The sequence below is a fragment of the Podarcis tiliguerta genome (genome assembly GCF_965153285.1).
Source record: "Podarcis tiliguerta genome assembly, chromosome: 4".
Lineage (NCBI taxonomy): Eukaryota > Metazoa > Chordata > Lepidosauria > Squamata > Lacertidae > Podarcis > Podarcis tiliguerta.
In genome coordinates, this window is record NC_139537.1 from 30,336,096 (window position 1) to 30,354,581 (window position 18,486).

The following is an 18,486-nucleotide window of genomic DNA, read 5'->3' on the forward strand; positions in this document are numbered from 1 at the left end:
TTGCTGCAACTCAGACCACATGGCTGTTACAAGCCAAGCTGAAGTTCCTATACCAATAATTTAGGAACTTCCACCACTGTAACTAAGTCATGTTTTACTACCTATGCAACCTTTTCCTGAATGCTGTATGGAAAAGCATATGAATCTGACCTTTGAAGAATTTGTAAGTAAACCAATTTTTAACTTACCAAATGCATGGTCTTCTATGCTGGGGGAAGAGGGAAATTTTGGATCTCACAAGGGCAAATTTTAAAGGTCTAACAACCTATATGCCCATGTTTACCTTTCCTGCATATTTTGTGGTTTTAAATCTGCTGAGGTTCTCTCACCAAAGAGTACTTGCCCCAAATCTTGATCTTTGCATCCAGGATATCTCTGTGTGTACACACATGTACACACACACACACACACACACACACACACTTGCACCAAGACTTTTTTGATCCTGTGCCTGTGACAGCTGCATGAGAAATAACAGGGCAGTGGATGCAGCTTTCTTCATCACTGCATCTCAATGCTGGATACTTCCGTACTTGTTATGTTGCTATCTGTCGTGCACCCTGAATAGGCCCACATAACATATAGGAAAATATGCAAGGGTGTTTCAGAGTATAAGCAATATACTGTATGTGCTTATTATTACACAGAGATTAGTTAAAAGTGGGAAATGTGTTGCATATGAAGATGAAATCGCTATAATAACATTGACTGCATGAGAAGCAAACCTATTAATGTTATGGATCAGTTTTTATCATCTCTAATGAATTATTTTTTTATTCTGTGCCTTGCTTTGCTGATGTCTTTCTTCATTGATCATTCCTGTGTTTGTAGAATGGTATTTGGGTGTGGGAGAAGCAAGGCAGGAAGCTTTGAAGTTCTCTCTCACACACATTCTTGCTTCTTCTTTCTCTTTTTCACCTGTACAGCGTCTCTGTCTTGCCCTCATTTTCCTCCCCTTATTCTCCATTCCTTTCAGGGTTGGAATTTACATTGCTAAGCTATGACTTTAACTAATTCTTCAGTAGCTGCATTGGGTGCCTTGATATCGCTTCTCCCCACCCCTTCTTTCACTGTGATCTATTACTGTTTTGCTCCATATGTCTGATTGTCATTTTGCATTTTAAATGGGTTTAAGGGTATCAGGTGCTGTAGTTCTCTGATATAACACAGAATCTTTCATATAGCCTAGGCAGGCTTCATAATTAGCAAGCATTAAGGAGTTCCAGCCAAACTTCTCCTTCTCTCCCCCCCCCCAAATAAATGTCCTTCGAAACAAGCATTCAAAGAACTGAGTTGTTGTTGTTTTTTTAAAAAAACTTTTCATAATTGATCTATTTCAATGTTTAAAAATATTTTCCAGAATTTATGTTTCATAAAATACTAAATATTGTTCTATGCATGTCTAAAGGTAAAGGACCCCTGACAGTTAAATCCAGTCACGAAAGACTCTGGGGTTGCGGCACTCATCTCGCTTTACTGGCCAAGGGAGCCGACAGTTTTTCTGGGTCATGTGGCCAGCATGACTAAACCGCTTCTGGTGAAACCAGAGCAGCGTATAGAAACGCCATTTACCTTCCCGCCAGAGTGGTACCTATTTATCTACTTGCACTTTGATGTGCTTTCAAACTGCTAGGTTGGCAGGAGCTGGGACCGAGCAACAGAAACTCACCCCGTCACAGGGATTCAAACCGCCAACCTTCCAATCGGCAAGCCCTAGGCTCAGTGGTTTAGACCATAGCGCCACCCACGTCCTTGCATGTCTACTTCAATGTAAAGCCCACTATGTTCAAAGGGACTTACTCTCAGGTAAAGGGCATAGGAGTGCAGCCCTGAATTCTGAAGTCATGACCTCATTCACCTTTGCAAATTCTCAATGAGCAAAATGGAACAAAGTTTGTTGGTTGTTAATATTTATAGTATACATTCTTACATATGAGGTACCCAAGGTGACATAATTATTACTATGAATCTGGTTTCAAGGTTGGGGAATTGTATGTAGGGGAAAGCATTTTCCTCAAACCTGCTCATATGAGCTGATGGCTACTCAAGAATTTTGAACACAGAATTCCTATGTTCAATTTCAATATTCTCTTTACTGGGCCACAATAGAAACTATCTCACATGTGACATTCGTTTTTTGTGCAAGTGAAAGCAAAAAAAATGCAGAGTGTCTATTTTTCCTTCTGTACAGTTTTTTTGGGTTGTTTTGAGATAAATGGCTTCAAGTTACAAGAAATGAGATTCTGACTAAACATCAGGGCTTACTTCTGACAGTAACAGCTGTTCAACAGTGGAAGCAACTCCCTTGGAAGGTTTGGGGACTCTCCTTCACTGGAGGCTTTTAAGCAGAGGCTGGACGGCCATCTGTCATGGATGCTTTAGCTGAAATCCCTGCATTGCAAGGGCTTGAACTAGATGACTCCTAGGGTCCTTCCCAACTCTGCAGTGCTATAATTCTATGAAAACATGTCTATATTTTGGAAAAAAATATATTAATGGAATTTTCAAACATAATGTACCCATTTTATTAGGGGTGGGCATACCCCTTCAATCCCTCATGGAATCAATCCAGTAAAAATCAGATGGATAACTTTAAGTAACTTCAATCCATAAATTGTCTCCAGATTTTAGACATTCATAGCTTAATCCAGGTGTCTTGTTTGGAGGAGCCTTGAGCTCTTAGGCAATACAGTGGTACCTCGGGTTAAGAACTTAATTTGTTCTGGAGGTCCATTCTTAACCTGAAACTGTTCTTAACCTGAGGTACCACTGTAGCTAATAGGACCTCCCGTCACCACTGTCGCCGATGAGCAAATTTCTGTTCTCATCCTGAAGCAAAGTTCTTAACCCGAGGTACTATTTCTGAGTTAGTGGAGTCTGTAACCTGAAGCGTATGTAACCTGAAGTACCACTGTATGTGATAATAGAAGACGCGTAATGCAGCAACATTGCTGAAGCCAAGCAGGTGCAGGTCTGGATATGAGAATCTAGAACTTTGACATGAAATAGACCTGCAGTGGATGGTAAACACTGTTGCCTCATCTGCTATGTCCTCCCCTGCCATCCCCATACCAGTACAGTGGTACCTCGGGTTACAGACGCTTCAGGTTACAGACTCCGCTAACCCAGAAATAGTACCCTGGGTTAAGAACTTTGTTTCAGGATGAGAACAGAAATCGTGCGGTGGTAGCACGGTGGCAGCGGGAGGCCCCATTAGCTAAAGTGGTACCTCAGGTTAAGAACAGTTTCAGGTTAAGAACGGACCTCCGGAATGAATTAAGTACTTAACCCGAGGTACCACTGTATTCAAAGGAATCCCTTTTACAGAAATAGTATCAATGGACATGGATGTCTATTGCTGTTTTGTATCAATTTTTCATTTTGATTGAGGTGGGGAACCTGTGGCCCTGTAGATGTTCCTGTATTACATCCCGCATCCCCCTCACCACTGGTCATGCTGGCTGGGGCTGATGGGAGTTGTAGTCCAACAACAGCCAGAGGGCCATATGTTCCCTACCCCTGATCTTGATAATCACTGTCTTGAATAGAGAGAGGAATGTTCTTCATAAATAAAATAGGATTGCATTTTTGCTGTGGTTTTTCTTTGCCATTGTTTCCCCAAATGCATCCCTTTATTTCATGCTCCAAGTCCTCTGGCATTGGTATAATGTTTTATTTGTCTTTTGAAGCTTTGAAGTTGTATTTGTTTTTAGAATCCTTCCACACATTTTTTTGCACCATGCTTGCTTCTAATGAAAGGTTAAGTATGAACACAGCCTGGCAAACAGTTTGTTGTTCTTGGTCTCAGTAGTATTTGGCCACCCTTGTGCAGCTATTTGTTTGGCTTAAGGAGCCAAAGAGTTCAGGAACCTCCAGGGAAGTTGAATGTCTGTCATTGGTGGTAGTTGGTGGGTGTAACAGATCCACCCATTGTGTATCCATGAAATGTTTTTTGGCTCTACAAGATTCAAACAAACATCTATACATCAGTGCAGAAATCTAACAATCCACTTTATTCCTCTGCTATGTACTAATGCAATTCTAGAAACGGGGTTTTCTTTGCAGAGAGAAATAACAATGGCAGGCTAGGATTTTGATGGCAGCCTCATGAGCCATGTTGGAATGGGATGTTCTGTTTTCGAGAGTGTGTGTTTCTGTCTACGAAGCACTTGGACAACCACTTTCCTCCCGTGCCTCCTGTAGAGGAAATTTTCTCAGCCCTCCCTCCCATAGTTTAGAGGCTTCCACTGGGGCATCTGTTTGGTTAATAGGGCCAGAAATAAATTTTACTGTCATCCTTCTCTTAGGGAGAACTACACAACAATAGAACTCTCAGTCACCCAGGGGAACTGAATGTTGAAAGATTTAAGACTAGCAAAATAAAGTACTTCTGATAGTTAAATTAAGGAATTCTCTCCCATAAGACGTATGGGACTTTGATGCCTTTAAAAGAGGATTAGACGACTTGATGGAGGGCACAGCTATCAATGGCTACCAGCTATTATGACAATGGTCTACCTTTGCTGTTGGAGGCAGCAAGCCTCTGACTGCTGATGGCTGAAGGAACACAACTGGGGAAGAATTTTGGCTTGGGGGTGGTGAGAGGCCACTGGATGATACCTAGGTCAGCTTTTGTCAATCTGGTGTCCCTCCAGATGTCTTCGACTACAACTCTGATCAGCCCTGGCCAGCACTTTGTTGCTCAATTCAATTTTTTTTTTACATGCTTTTTAATGTAATGTGGTATTTTAGGCATTGCGACGTGGCTGCTTATTTGTGCTGATCGTTGTCTAGCAATGTTTTGTTGTAATTGTTGATAGTGATTTTTCTGTTTTATTTTTATCTGCTGGTATTTTGAGAGTTAATTTTATTGTGTAATATTATATACTAAATGGATTGTGGACTGTTACTTTATTTTATATAAGTTGTTTATTTTAAAGTTGTTTTTTTAATTATGACTTATTTACAGTGCTCTTTTTCTGGGAGTACTTAAAGGTAGGCAGTACCAGGACATATTTTTTTTCAAATGTCCAAAGGGTGGCACTTACAGTAACAGCTTCCTGGTGACTACCGGCACATTTTTTTCCTTTTTCTTTTTTTAAAAAACCTGCTTATTTGCATTGGATCGGATTGTTGTAGGTTGTGGGATCTTTGTTGTATGATTTTTTTTTCTACAGCTTGTAAACCGTCTTGTGTGTATAGCAATATAGAAAGGTAGCACATAAATCAAAAGTGAAACGAAATGGGGAAATAGTGTGCCCAGGTCCTGCTGGATGGCTTCAGATTTGCCACTGTGAAAGCAGGATGCTGGGTCCTTGGCCTGATCCAGCAGTGCTCTTCTTACGTTCTGATGAAAAGAAACCATCTTTGTTTGCTTTGCTGTGATGTCGTTCCTCCCCTGCCCCTTTCTGTATTGTGTCTAACAACAGCATTTGCTTTCCAGGATAACACTTTACAACACTTTAGAGACTTTGCCTGGCTTGTTTACTCTGGCTGCCAGGAGTCGGCATTGCTTTGCATTGAACAAGCAGCATTTGATCCCGTTTTATTTCCCTTTCTGCCATTTTGCTGCTGGCTCTGGAGGTGGCAGGGGGCTAGGATGGGTGGCAAGGGAAGTTGTTAGCTGAATCCTGCAAATTCATGTGAAATGGCAAGATTACAGCTGGCTCGTCAGCACTTGTGGTGGTGTGATCCTTAAGGGAAGGCAGGCTTTGTTTGGAGGCTTTAGCAGGTTGCGGTGCTTTCAGAAAGAGGCAACTTAACATTTGCAGGAGAAAAATGCACTGCACTCTTTCCAAACTATTTTTAAATCCTTTCCTCCTTCGTGCTTTCTTTATGCTAAGATTTCAGTTGTGTCTCCCTGTGTGTATTTAAATCACTAAGGTATACCCTCCATCTGTATCTATTTATGAAATGCAGGGTCATAGCTCAGTTGGTTATAGAGTAGTGCTGATAATGTCAAGGTTGCAGGTTCAATCCCTGTATGGGACAGCTGAATATTCCTGCATTGCAGGTGGTTGGATTAGATGGTCCTCAAAGTCCCTTCCAACTAAAATTCATTCTATGATTCTATGAAACATTAAGTGTGAGAATCAGATTCTACTGCATCTTGAAATTTTACCTAAATCATGAACGTATTTGATAATTGTACCTCCTAAAGTGGTGTAGTGCTGTCTTACGTGAGCTGGCCTTTACGACTTTGCTATCATGTACTGAATATGAGTCATACTTAGCACCAAAAGACATGCTGGCTTTTGGCACTAATGTGACTGTCATCAATACATGTGGACTGTTCCATTAAAGAACTGAAATATATTTTGGGTCTGAGTGTCTGTCGACATTAAGTCACCCATAAAACACATTTTGTTCAGAAAAAGTAGATATATTGATACAGATTTATGTAAAAGCATTCATACCAAGGCTGGATATCTTCTCCAATAACCTTAAGTTATGCTGCCAATTACAGCTGTGTAAAATGTATACTAGGAAATGTTCAGATGCAATTATTGTTATGTTCATTGATCCTTAATAAACATTACAGTTGCTTAAAATCAGATGGGTGTTATGCAGTGGCTGTCTGGACATCAACTAACTTGCCAGTTAATATTCTGTTAGTATTGAATTAACACTTATTACCCTCTGTTTGAGTAACTTGATGCAAATCTTTATTAAGGTGTGATCACAGGGCAAAGTGTTACGCAAAATAATGTATATACTTGGAATTTTCACATCTGGCTGTTGATTTCATCCACCCCAGTTTAAAGAAAAAAAACTATCTTATTGCACAAGCTGCCAAGGAATTAATAAAAGCTTTGGAGAAACTCAGTGATGTCCTCCTCTACCACAACTTGTATGCACAAGTGAGGGCTGAATAAGCTCTGTGCATGGACTGAGACTGGTTTTCCATGCAGATTCTCTGGATGTTGTTTTTTTTTTTTTTTACTGAGGACAGATGGTCATGTTTCTGCCTTTGGTCAGTAGCATGGAGAGTTAGTGTGTTATATTGGATATAAACTTGGGTTAAACATACTGGAGCTTACTGGTTGAACTTGGGCAAGTCACTATCTCTTGCCAGATTGTTGTGCAGGTGTCTCTTCCCGTGATATTTTCACACCTTTTCATGATTAGAGAGCAGATTTGCATCCAGCAATGCTGAAGAGAGCAAATAGAGACTTGTTTGCCAGTGGGGACAACCGGGGAAGGAGGCTGTGAATGTTTTAGCAAAGCAGTGATCTGCATTCTCAGTATATGGATCAGACCTACATTCGGTTTGAAGAACTCTGTAAATGTCTGACTTTTCCCCCAAGAAACCATTTGAAACCCTACTGCCAAATAGTTTTCTTATCTTTAGGTTCCAATCTTCATTCTTCTGCTCTCAAAATACACTTGTGTGAATAGAGCCGACAAAAGGTGAGAGAACAACAGCCCTGGAGACTGGAGGCTTTTATTTAGTTACAGAACAAGAAATACAGAGCAAGTGAAATGTCTCTTCCTATTCTGTTCATCCTTAAAAATATTGAGAGCAAGTTTTCAAACTAGCCTATGAAACTTAAATCAAGCCAGAGAGCAAAATAATCACAATTAATAAAAATAAATATTATATGCCTAGCATTTATGTATATTTGGTTGAATGAGCTGCCTTTTAAAAGGCAGAGTAGCAGCTATCATAGGAAGGTAGGAGGCTGCCCATTGGTTGAGCTGGCTGGCCACAGCTCTCTGGGGTTTCAGACAGCAAATGTTAGCCCTATCTGGAGATACAAGGGATTGTACCTGGGACCTCCTACACGCAGAACAGATGCTCTACCATTGAGCTATGACCCTTGATCAGAAAAAGGGTTAAGGACTCGGCTTAGACTCCCCAGAGACAAAGTAGCAAAGGAAAAATATGCATCAAGTGAGATACAGAGGCAAACTGAAGGGTTTTCCTCCAAGCCAGTAGAGGTATCCATTGACCTAGGAAACATCAGGAACAAGCTGCATTGAGTCTCATTTACCATAAAAAAGGGCAGGGTATAAATGTTGAGAAAAACGCATGCATGCATGCCTACAGTTCCTTGTGGCAACAGATACTCCTCTGCATGCCTGTGAGAACATTCAGAACTTTTAAGTCTGAGATCTGCAGCAGCAGCCATATTTATTCATTTATTATATTTATATCCAGTGCTTTTTTTCTTTCAAAAAAATGTTTAGGGGTACTCTCATTTCCCTACTCATATTGAAATGCTGCCCCTCAATGAGGCCAAACTTAGATTCACAAAATGTTCAGGGGTATGTGTACCCCTGCATACCCCTAGATAAAAGCACTGTTTATATCCCAGGGATATAATCTTATTCCACTTCCTGGTTTGTTTGTTTTCTAAATCAATAACCCTGTGAGATAGGTCATATTGAGGAGCAATGACTGTCCCGTGGTCACCAAGTGAATGCCAGCACTCCTTTTCTTGGAGAACCATCAAATCTAGATGCTGCTAGTGAAAACTTAATTCAGACCTGATCCAAATCACACCTAAATTATTATTATTTTCTAGTTGGGCCAAGTCTGAACCAGGTGCATAAAAGTTCACACACCATTGCACTAGGCCACTGCTCTATATAATATGTAGAACTGTTATTCACATGCTTTCTTCAAACTGCATGGAGAGTTTCCACACCAACACAACACACTCCTCAGCCTCACCTGGCATCTAATTAATATTGATTGCAAACCTTGTCACTTCTGCAAAGAGCATGTGTTCTGTACATTGCAGTCAGGACTAAATGAAGGTTCAAAAGAGCTGTATATTTTACCATTGCACTCCAAATTGCATTTATGAGTTTTGAGTACTCAGCATGCTCCTCCTTCAAAGCCATGGTGGAAATGTGTTAGGCAGTTTGAAGTGCTTCTGTAAACCAAAACACACCATTGTTTCCCATCCGCTTCTTTTTAGCGTTGCCTCTCATTTTCCCTCACCTGTGAAAGCAAACGGCAATGTTAGCAAAATCATAATCTTGCCTGGGAATAATTGATATTAGGTAGTGCATTCAGCGCAAATTTGATGGAGCTCCATAGCAGCAGTTATTCCAGATTAATTGCTCTGGAGGAAAAGGGCTGTGAGATTCTATGTATAGCCTCCTGGGTCAACTTCATCCTCTAGATGCAGCTGGGCCTGACTTTTTGAGAGCTTTGTTATTCTTTTACATAAAAGAACTGAATGACTAATGTAGCCTGCAAGGGCTGTCAGTCCCCCCTCCTGCTAGCAGATACCCCACTGTTATCGACAGCTGCAACTAGGGGCATGCCAGGTGGCAAACCGTACTGTGTTTCTGTCTGCCCTACATCTTCACCCTCCTTCCTCTCACCTCTGTATCACCTGGTTTTTCTAAGGACATTTAGGCAAGCACAATGGAAGGTTGCTAAAAACAGATCAGAATTCTCGTACCGTTTAGGCAGCGAATACACCGTATGGAGATCTTCTGTTGGCTAGGGGGCAGGCAGCATCAGGTTTCCAGGAAAGATTAAAATGTCTAGTATAGCAATGGGCAAGAAAGGGGGTAGATAGCACACAACTCTAATGCCAAAAGCAGCTAGCGGGAGCCAGAACTGGAAAATAAATGCATAATGTAACAGCTGCATTCCTATAACAAACAGAAAGTACAGTTCATAGCCCTGACCTCTCGCTCCTTAAGCTGGCAGGGGGCTGCGGATATTTTGAGTCTGCTCTGCATCCAGCATCTAGGTACATATGGGGGGGAGGACTAAAAAGACTTTCACTTTATGTTCTCACTATTGGCAATGTCAGAGAGAAGCTTGTAGCCTGGAGATAAACAGTGCAGAAAACTTAAGAAGAGTTCTTGAACTCTCTTTAAAAAGCAGGGAGGGAAAGAATAAGGAGGGAAATAGTTATTCACACATTTCTGGGACTGTCCTTGCCATTGCACAAAATAGGTAGTTTTAAAAAGGGTAGTGTACTGTAAACTTTTGAACCATACAGAGGTTCCTCTGTAGAGGAAAGCAGAAGATGGCATGTCATGAATTCAGATTGCTTGAACCAGGGATGAGAAACCTGTAGCCCTCCAGATGTTGTGGGACATAGTATATGGACAGCAAGTGGAACTGAAAGTTTAAAAAAAATATGGGTTCATATCACATCACTTGTGTGGATGCCTCTCGCTGACAAGTTGTTTCCAGTCAGGTTTTATATCCTGGAAAAGGAAATTTTACAGACCTGGACAGATGTGTAAGGTAAAGGGACCCCTGACCATTAGGTCCAGTCGTGACCGACTCTGGGGTTGCGGCGCTCATCTCACTTTATTGGCCGAGGGAGCCGGCGTACACTTTCCGGGTCATGTGGCCAGCATGACTAGGCAGCTTTTGGCGAACCAGAGCAGCACATGGAAACGCCGTTTACCTTCCCGCCAGAGTGGTACCTATTTATCTACTTGCACTTTGACGTGCTTTCAAACTGCTAGGTTGGCAGGAGCAGGGACCGAGCAATGGGAGCTCACCCCGTCATGGGGATTCGAACTGCCGACCTTCTGATCAGCAAGTCCTAGGCTCAGTGGTTTAACCTACAGCGCCACCCGTGTCCCGGACAGATGTGTAGTGTAGCCCAATACAAGCATGTTTTTTTTTTAAAAAAAAAAGAACTTGGTTAATTAAAATATACTATAGTAACAATTGTAGTGGATTTTTGTGTGGATGTGTTTGTGCCTCAGGGACTGTTTGGATGTATGGAGAGTATTACAGGCTCTATATGCAGAAGACTTCTTTTATACCAATATCTCTCTTTTTCATCCCATGCAGGTGTTTTATAGAAGACAAAAGCTCCAAGGTGGCCTGGTTAAATCGTTCCGGCATCATTTTTGCTGGACAAGACAAGTGGTCTCTGGACCCCCGAGTAGAGCTCCAACAACTTTCTCTTCTGGAATACAGCCTCCGAATTCAGAAAGTGGATGTCTATGATGAGGGATCATACACATGCTCAGTGCAAACACTGCATCATCCCAAGACTTCACAGGTTTATTTGATCGTTCAAGGTAAGAAATCATGGCAGACTTACATTTTGGGGGCCCTGGAGCTTGAAATGATATGGGGGCTCCTTTGTAACCCACAATGAGGTCTGGGTAACCACTGTTATCTTCTTCAAATAGGGTTTTCCATGACAGATCACATTTAAAAAAACCAGCAACTCGGATTTTGATGAAAATTGCTGTACTGGATTATTTCACATGCCGAAGTCACTGGTGTGAATTAAAAATTCATTTGCACCATAGTTTTTGAGTTAATGAGGGGGGTGAAAATTAGGGGAGATTAGGGAAATATTATATACATGCTTGATACACTTTTTAAAGCAGTTTTTAAAAGCATTGTGGACTAAAGTCATTTTCGGGGCCCCTCCAGGATGAGGGGCCCTGAATCTTAAGATTCATTCATTTCATAGTAGATCCACACCTGGTGGTGGGACAGAATTTTTTGAGGAGAGAACTCTAGTTACTAACCATAATACCCAGGATTGCTTTGGTGCTCATGGCTGGATCTAGACACATCAAAGAAGCGATTCAGTTAAGTGCGTTGTAAACTCATACAGGGAAATCCGGAAGGGAAAGATGGGACTCCACAGTGCCATCTGGCGTCACAGTGTTATATCGCATATACCGTATTGGCCTGAATATAAGCCTCACTTTTCCCCCCAGTTCTGACCGTGAAAATTTAAAGTGTGGCTTAAATTTGCGACCTTACAAAAATGGCTTTTATGCTATCGCTGCTGAAACAGACATACAGTAAAATGGAATGGGTGTGAGTGCCTGCAGAATTTTAAGGGAGAGACTTATATTCGAGTATTATCTTTTTTTTCCTCCCCCCCCCCCCCCCGAATTTTAAAGATGCAGCTTATAGTCGGGTGCGGCTTATATTTGGGCCAATACGGTACAATGCATATAAAACAGGGTTTTTTTTACCAATCTAGCTAAGTCCCATGTTTATCTGACTATCTTCTGAGAATTAATGGTAGTAGATGCTTACTGCTATTATACTTTACTTGTGATCTTATTGGTAATATTTGACTGAAGCCAGGCAGTTTGAATTAGTCACATTAAACAAATACAACCATTCATTTATTTTGATTTTAGATTGCCAGGTGTAAAGTGTATACCAGTCTCAGTGTTAGAAACTGAGAAATTAAAGCTAGGAGCTAAATGGCACCTTAAACCTAGGTTATAGGCATAACAATGGAATGTCTAGGCATGCTTTTTATAACAAGAATACAAAGCCGAAAATGAATGAACTGCAGCTAAAATATTATGTTCATTTTTCACATGGTCTAGTCCTTCCCCTGCCCATACCCTAATATTCTTAAGAGGGTCTCTTCTCCAGTCTTCAGCGAGTAGCTGGAAGTGGGGAGGCAGAAAAAGTTCTTCCTTTCCTTCCAATCTGCAGTTTTAACCTGAAATCTTAGGCATAGCACAACACCCAGAACTCAGAAACTGCTTTCACTAATGAAATTCCCTGTTGCAACATGTGCCTAGAACAATAGAGGTTTCGAACACTGACCAGTCTTTAGTCATTCTTAATGTCTGATTAAACAAGGGTTCCAAGGGCACCACAGTACCTGCAGTCTTCAGCCCTTGCCCTGCCCAATTTTTTAAATGAAGTCTATTGAGGGACATGTAGCAGGTCATAGAATTGTAGAGTTGGAAGTCGAGCTACATGCAATGCAGGGATATTTTACCCAATGTTAAGGTTAAGAGTCTCATGTTCTACCCATGGGGATGTTTCCAGATTCAAACTGCTGGCTTCTCTAGCCAAAAGGATTAGGCAGTAGGCAATTTTAATTCTTTAATTCACATCATGAATGCAGATAGGCTTATGACTTGATAAATGCTATCAACTGAACGATTTTGTTTCTGTTTGCACTTCTGGGAAAGCTTGACTGCTAATTCACAGTTGCCCTTCCACAAAACCAAGCAAACGTGTGATAGTTGCAGCTAACATGGCTGATAACCACAGTGGCTGGCCACTGTGAGATCCAGTTGCTGTACTAGATGAGGTACTGGCCTGATCCAGTCGGTTCTTCTGATGTTATTATGGGATAACATAAGAATTAGGCCTTAGTCAAACTGGTGTTCTGTGCTCAAAGCTTCCCGCATTCTTCTTGACTGCCTAGAGCTCCCAGTTCTCTGCTTTTGCCAGATTTATTCACAACTTTATTAAAAGGAAACAATAATTGGCAGCACAAGATATGCTGGGACTGAAGTGCCATAAAAGGGAGATGAATTTGAAACGAGAGACTGAAAACGAGCGCTTTTCAGCAGGCTTTCAGTCGCACCTCAGCTGCTGAAGCTCTGGCCTACAGAAGCTTTTCACAATCAAAGTTCCCTTTGAACACATGTGAATAATGCCTTTTGTGAAGGTTGCTCTACTAATTGCAGAGATAAAATTACCATCAGCGGAAAATACGATTTTTTTTTCCTTCCCTGCATGAAGCGTTAGCCAGCCATCTCCATTTGGAGACCTTATGCCCTTGACTCTCTGCAAATCCAACAGGATGCTTAAAGATTACAAATTTTTATATGCTCTTTCTCATGATTCTGTTTAAAAGTATATTTTGTCAACCTACAAGCCACGCAAGATACATATGTGCATATATGACATACATAGGACCATTTCATTGAGAGACAGGTCAGGACATAAATTTAGTAATGAAAAATAAAAATAAATTATTGACTTTTTTCTCAAGTAGGTACTGGCATTAACAAAGTCATGTAAAAACTAGGCAAAGCACATACAAGATCGAAAGCAAATGTCTTAGTCCCTATATTGATTATGAAAACACATTTTTACAGCCACCAAAATCACAGCTGTTATTGCTATGTCTATGATCACTTGCATCACACCTTTGCTTCTCTATGTGAAATATATATATATATATACACACACACACATACATACACACACCCACACACACACACACACACCTGGGGATGATCAGTACTGTTCTATGGAGGTACACACACACACACACACACACACACCACACTGCTATGAATTTTAAAAAACCAGGATGAGATTCTTATTGGAACATTAAATGTAACCAATTGGTGCAATAACAATAAGACAAAAATATTAGACTTTTATATTGGATATGTCCCATTCTATTTGTTGATATAAAGTGCATTCTGCTGGAACCGTTATATTCCATTTTGTGCCAAAGAATGTACTTCTCATGCGCTTGCTGCCTACATGCGCCACAGTGAGCACCTTCTCAGGTCAACTCCTTTTGAGGTAGACGTGCTGATGTTGCAGGGCTGTGCCACCTCCCACCCCCAATGTTTAACTTGTCTATGAATGAAATAGGAGAAACAGGAAGCAGCTGCTTAGCCACCTATGTATACTGATAAATATCACCCCACCAGTTTCCAGCCCCTCTGTATCTTCTTCTTCTTCTTCTTAAGAAGAAATAATAATAATAATAATAATAATAATAATAATAATAATAATAATTAATAGGAACAGGAATTGAGGAGAATAGATAACATGGTTGCACACTAATTTGAAAACCTATGTGTACAGACCACATGGATAGCAGATGCCCCTTTAGATGGTGTGAAGGTATGTGCAATTGTAAATGACTACGTATAAAAGCACACTGGAAAAAATAGCCTTTGCACATTTCAAAGGCTATGTCTACATAGCCTTTGTCTTTGTTAATCTGGCTTTCTTTCTTTTGGCCTCCTTGTTTCTCTGCATATCTGCTGGTTCCCAATCAATACTACAGCTTTTGTCCATTGCCCATCTTTGATCAGTTTTGGCTCTGCCTTGGCCATCTATAGCCCATCCATGGCATTTGAATTCTCTTGAAAGTACGGAACTCTACAGTTCTTCTCAGAACATTATTTTCTTACTGAGCTGCATTGTATTTTTCTCAATGTTTAACTAAAAGTTAATTTCATGTAATTGAAACTCATTGCTTCTCCCTTCCCCTCCTCCTCTGTAGATTTGGTGAGCAATCATTCTGTAATTGATTGTTACATTGATCTTTAAATCTCTTGTACTCACATTGATCTCTTCTAATGTTTCTATCTAGAAGGAATGTATATTTTACTTAACATCTCTTATGTCTATCTAGCTCTAAAGTGATGTATTCCTAACAAGCAGTATCATTCTACTAAAAAAATTGCTTGTACAATCTGGATGCCCAAAGCAATTTTCATTATTGTTGATGCTACATTATTACTCTGAATCTCCTGTTATTTCTACAGGCAAAACCTCTTACAATGTTTTCCCTCTACATTTACCTCCAAATCATGACGGAATCAGAGTGTACCTTTTTCATTAACAATAGCCAACACTCAATAATTTAACATGCCTTACTTAACATATGGCACCAATGGAGAAATGATCAGATCTGAAATCTGCAAATGAAATGGCTGACTGACTGACTTTTATTTTGTTTCCTGGCTTCACATTATATTCACCCCCAGTTCTTCATCTAAATGTGCCACTCATCCATTAGCCTGGTGAAGTTGTGCTGTTTAGTCTTAACTGTACCAAGATGACCTTTGACTTACCATTGGGTTTTCCATACCTTTCAATGCTGTCATATGCCAGAGTGGCTTCTGTTGCTGCTTGGTACAGCGCATTAACTTAACTGAGGACATTATTTCTTTCTGTATGATTCTAACTAGGCAAAAAGGACCAGCAACAAAATGTTGCAGCATATTATCACTTCCTAATAAGTCTTAAAAAGCAGAGACATCACCTTGCCAACAAAGGTCCGTATAGTAAAAGCTATGGTTTACCCAGTAGTGATGTATGGAAGTGAGAGCTGGAGCATAAAGAAGGCTGATCGACGAAGAATTGATGCTTTTGAATTATGGTGCTGGAGGAGACTCTTGAGAGTCCCATGGACTGCAAGAAGTTCAAACCTATCCATTCTTAAGGAAATCAGCCCTGAGTGCTCACTGGAAGGACAGATCATGAAGCTGAGGCTCCAATACTTTGGCCACCTCATGAGAAGAGAAGACTCCCTGGAAAAGACCCTGATGTTGGGAAAGATGGAGGGCACAAGAAGAAGGGGATGAGAGAGGACGAGATGGTTGGATAGTGTTCTCGAAGCTACCAGAATGAGTTTGACCAAACTGTGGGAGGCAGTGGAAGACAGGAGTGCCTGGCGTGCTCTGGTCCATGGGGTCACGGAGAGTCGGACACGACTAAACGACTAAACAACAACAAGTCTGCTCCAGTGCAGGGTTCCCCACAGCCATGCTCTTCTCGTGTTTTTCTTCTCCCACTGATATTCAACATTCCTTGGCTACTACACATACTTGGTTTTATATCCTCAAGTTATAAAAAAAAACTGGCTCCAGGATTACCTTCAGACTGTGTTTCTGCTTCTACAGAAGGAGTGCAACCCCATCCAGAACAGACATTGGCCAATCCTGAACATGGGAACCGCTCACCCAGAGCTTCCGTCTTACCAGGATTTAAATTCAGTTTATAACCCCTCATCCAGGCACTGTTCTATAACATGGCTGGTGAGAGTTTGCACTTCTGCAAACCTCAGGCTACCCCTGAGCATGCTGATCCTTACTTTGTTTTTCAGTGCCTCTCTTTTGGCTCACTTCTGTTTGTACTTGCCATCTGAGTTTGCTGTTTTAAGGTGTTGTGACTTCCAGTATTCATATAGTGAGTTCACAGCTCAAGAATCCTTCTGCATCTGTTGCTTAATAACTTTCATTTGCATCCAACTGCTGTTTACTTGGCTGCCCTGATGCATTTTTTTATCAACTTCATTACGAAATGGTGGCATGAGAGATGCAGGTGGCTTGGGCAAACTGCCCACAGCTAGCAGAGATGAAGTGACCACTGGGTGTCTGCAATTTCATCCATGCCAATGGCCATGGGCATTTTGCTGTCCATGACAGCTTACCATCAGCACCGGACAGCTGCTTCTGTATATACTTGAGTTCTGATATTCCTTCAAAGGGTGCTTTATGGTTTAAAGCTTGTGGACTATATGGATGTTGTGAAAGTGAGGCTAAGACAGACTGCAAATGAAGTCCCACTCAGTTCAATGAACTAGAACAAACAGAAAATATGTGTGCCAGAGACTAAAAGGATGCAAGTGACAAGTTGAAATGAGCAATACTACTTTACTACTGATATTCCTGATATTTCATATTTTATACATTTCCCTTCATAGAAGGCTCTTCTTGAAGGAAGCCTGGAAGTGTAGCAATACCAGATATTTATGTTGTGCTAGATATACAAGAATAGAACAAGAATAAAAATATAATTAATAATAACATGCTGAGAAGCTGCAGATTTCACCTAAGCATCACGAAGTACAAATATTTGTGTGATTGTGACACTTAATGATGTACATGTAGATTTTATATATTCAGCCCTAATCTCTGTCCAATACAATACATGGGTGTCCAAAAACATTTAATTGTATTTCCTCTTCCTATAATATTATTCACTTTACATCATATCTTGCTGGGATTTTTTCCTTTAGCTTTCTGCTGCTTACTTGAATTAGATATTTTAATTTATTACTTCTATTAAATACCGATCTGTTGAAAGATACCACCTTTCTCTCACCCTTGAGCCAACATGATGCCAACTCCACACACAAGTGTGCAAGAATGAAAATGTTCAATCATTATGTGTTTTGTTCTTAGTTGGAAAATGACTATTTTCTGTTCAGTTGGTCACAAGAGACATAACAGGTCAGCCCAGAAAATAGAATCTTGAGGAGGAAAGAGTGACCTAGTTGCTATGGGAAATAGAGCCTTAACTGCCCTTCTGACTGGCCAAGAGGTTGGGAGTTAGAACAGTAACTATTCAATAGTGGATATAAGTTAAACTGGCAAAAGGCAGGAGTGAATAGTTGGAAAATTCATGAGAGAAAAGGCTTGAATTCAAAAGAAACCAGGATGGAGAGTATTGCAAAAGAACCCGACTCCAGCAACAAAAGAAGCAAAGCTGAAAACATAAAGGCTGAAAGCTGCATTGACAATGGACTAGGATGAACTGAAATTGATTTATTCTTAGGGCTTAAGAATTCTTAAGTATCTTGCCTTCCTTTTCCAAATTGTTATTATAGTTAACTACTAAATTTGTTTTCTAAACAATAGCCCCCACCTCCCAGAAACATAATCAGGGTAACTGTTCATTTCGTGCTTTTCATGTTTGTTGTGGGTTAAACTTTGGTCTGATGCCTTGATTTTCACCCTATCACTAATTGCCTTACCATGCTACCCAGGACAGTCAGTTGGCAGAGTCACTAAGTAAATTATAGAGATTATAGGGCTACTTTAAGGGATTTCCACCTGGCAGTCTGGATGATCACAGGAATTGAATTAGCTCATGGCTCACCTCCTGTCCTTCTTAAGGTGCAGGCTGTGGCCCACGCAACAGTTCACATTTCCAATTTCTTTCCTTCCAAAAGAAGTCAAAGCTTATAGGTGTCTGTTTGCCTGTCCCTTGATATAATAGTTGGATCT

At 40.7% G+C, this 18,486-nt stretch overlaps 1 protein-coding gene across 1 annotated transcript in view; it reads left to right on the top strand.

The window, feature by feature from the left end:
- Positions 1-18,486, top strand: part of LSAMP (limbic system associated membrane protein) — a gene marked incomplete at its 5' end in the record, with an annotated part of 434,032 nt that overhangs the window by 217,571 nt on the left and 197,975 nt on the right. The window contains one exon of the mRNA XM_083439051.1: positions 10,784-11,016. Coding sequence (XP_083295177.1) covers positions 10,784-11,016 — 233 coding nt within the window. The remainder of the gene's footprint in view (positions 1-10,783; positions 11,017-18,486) is intronic.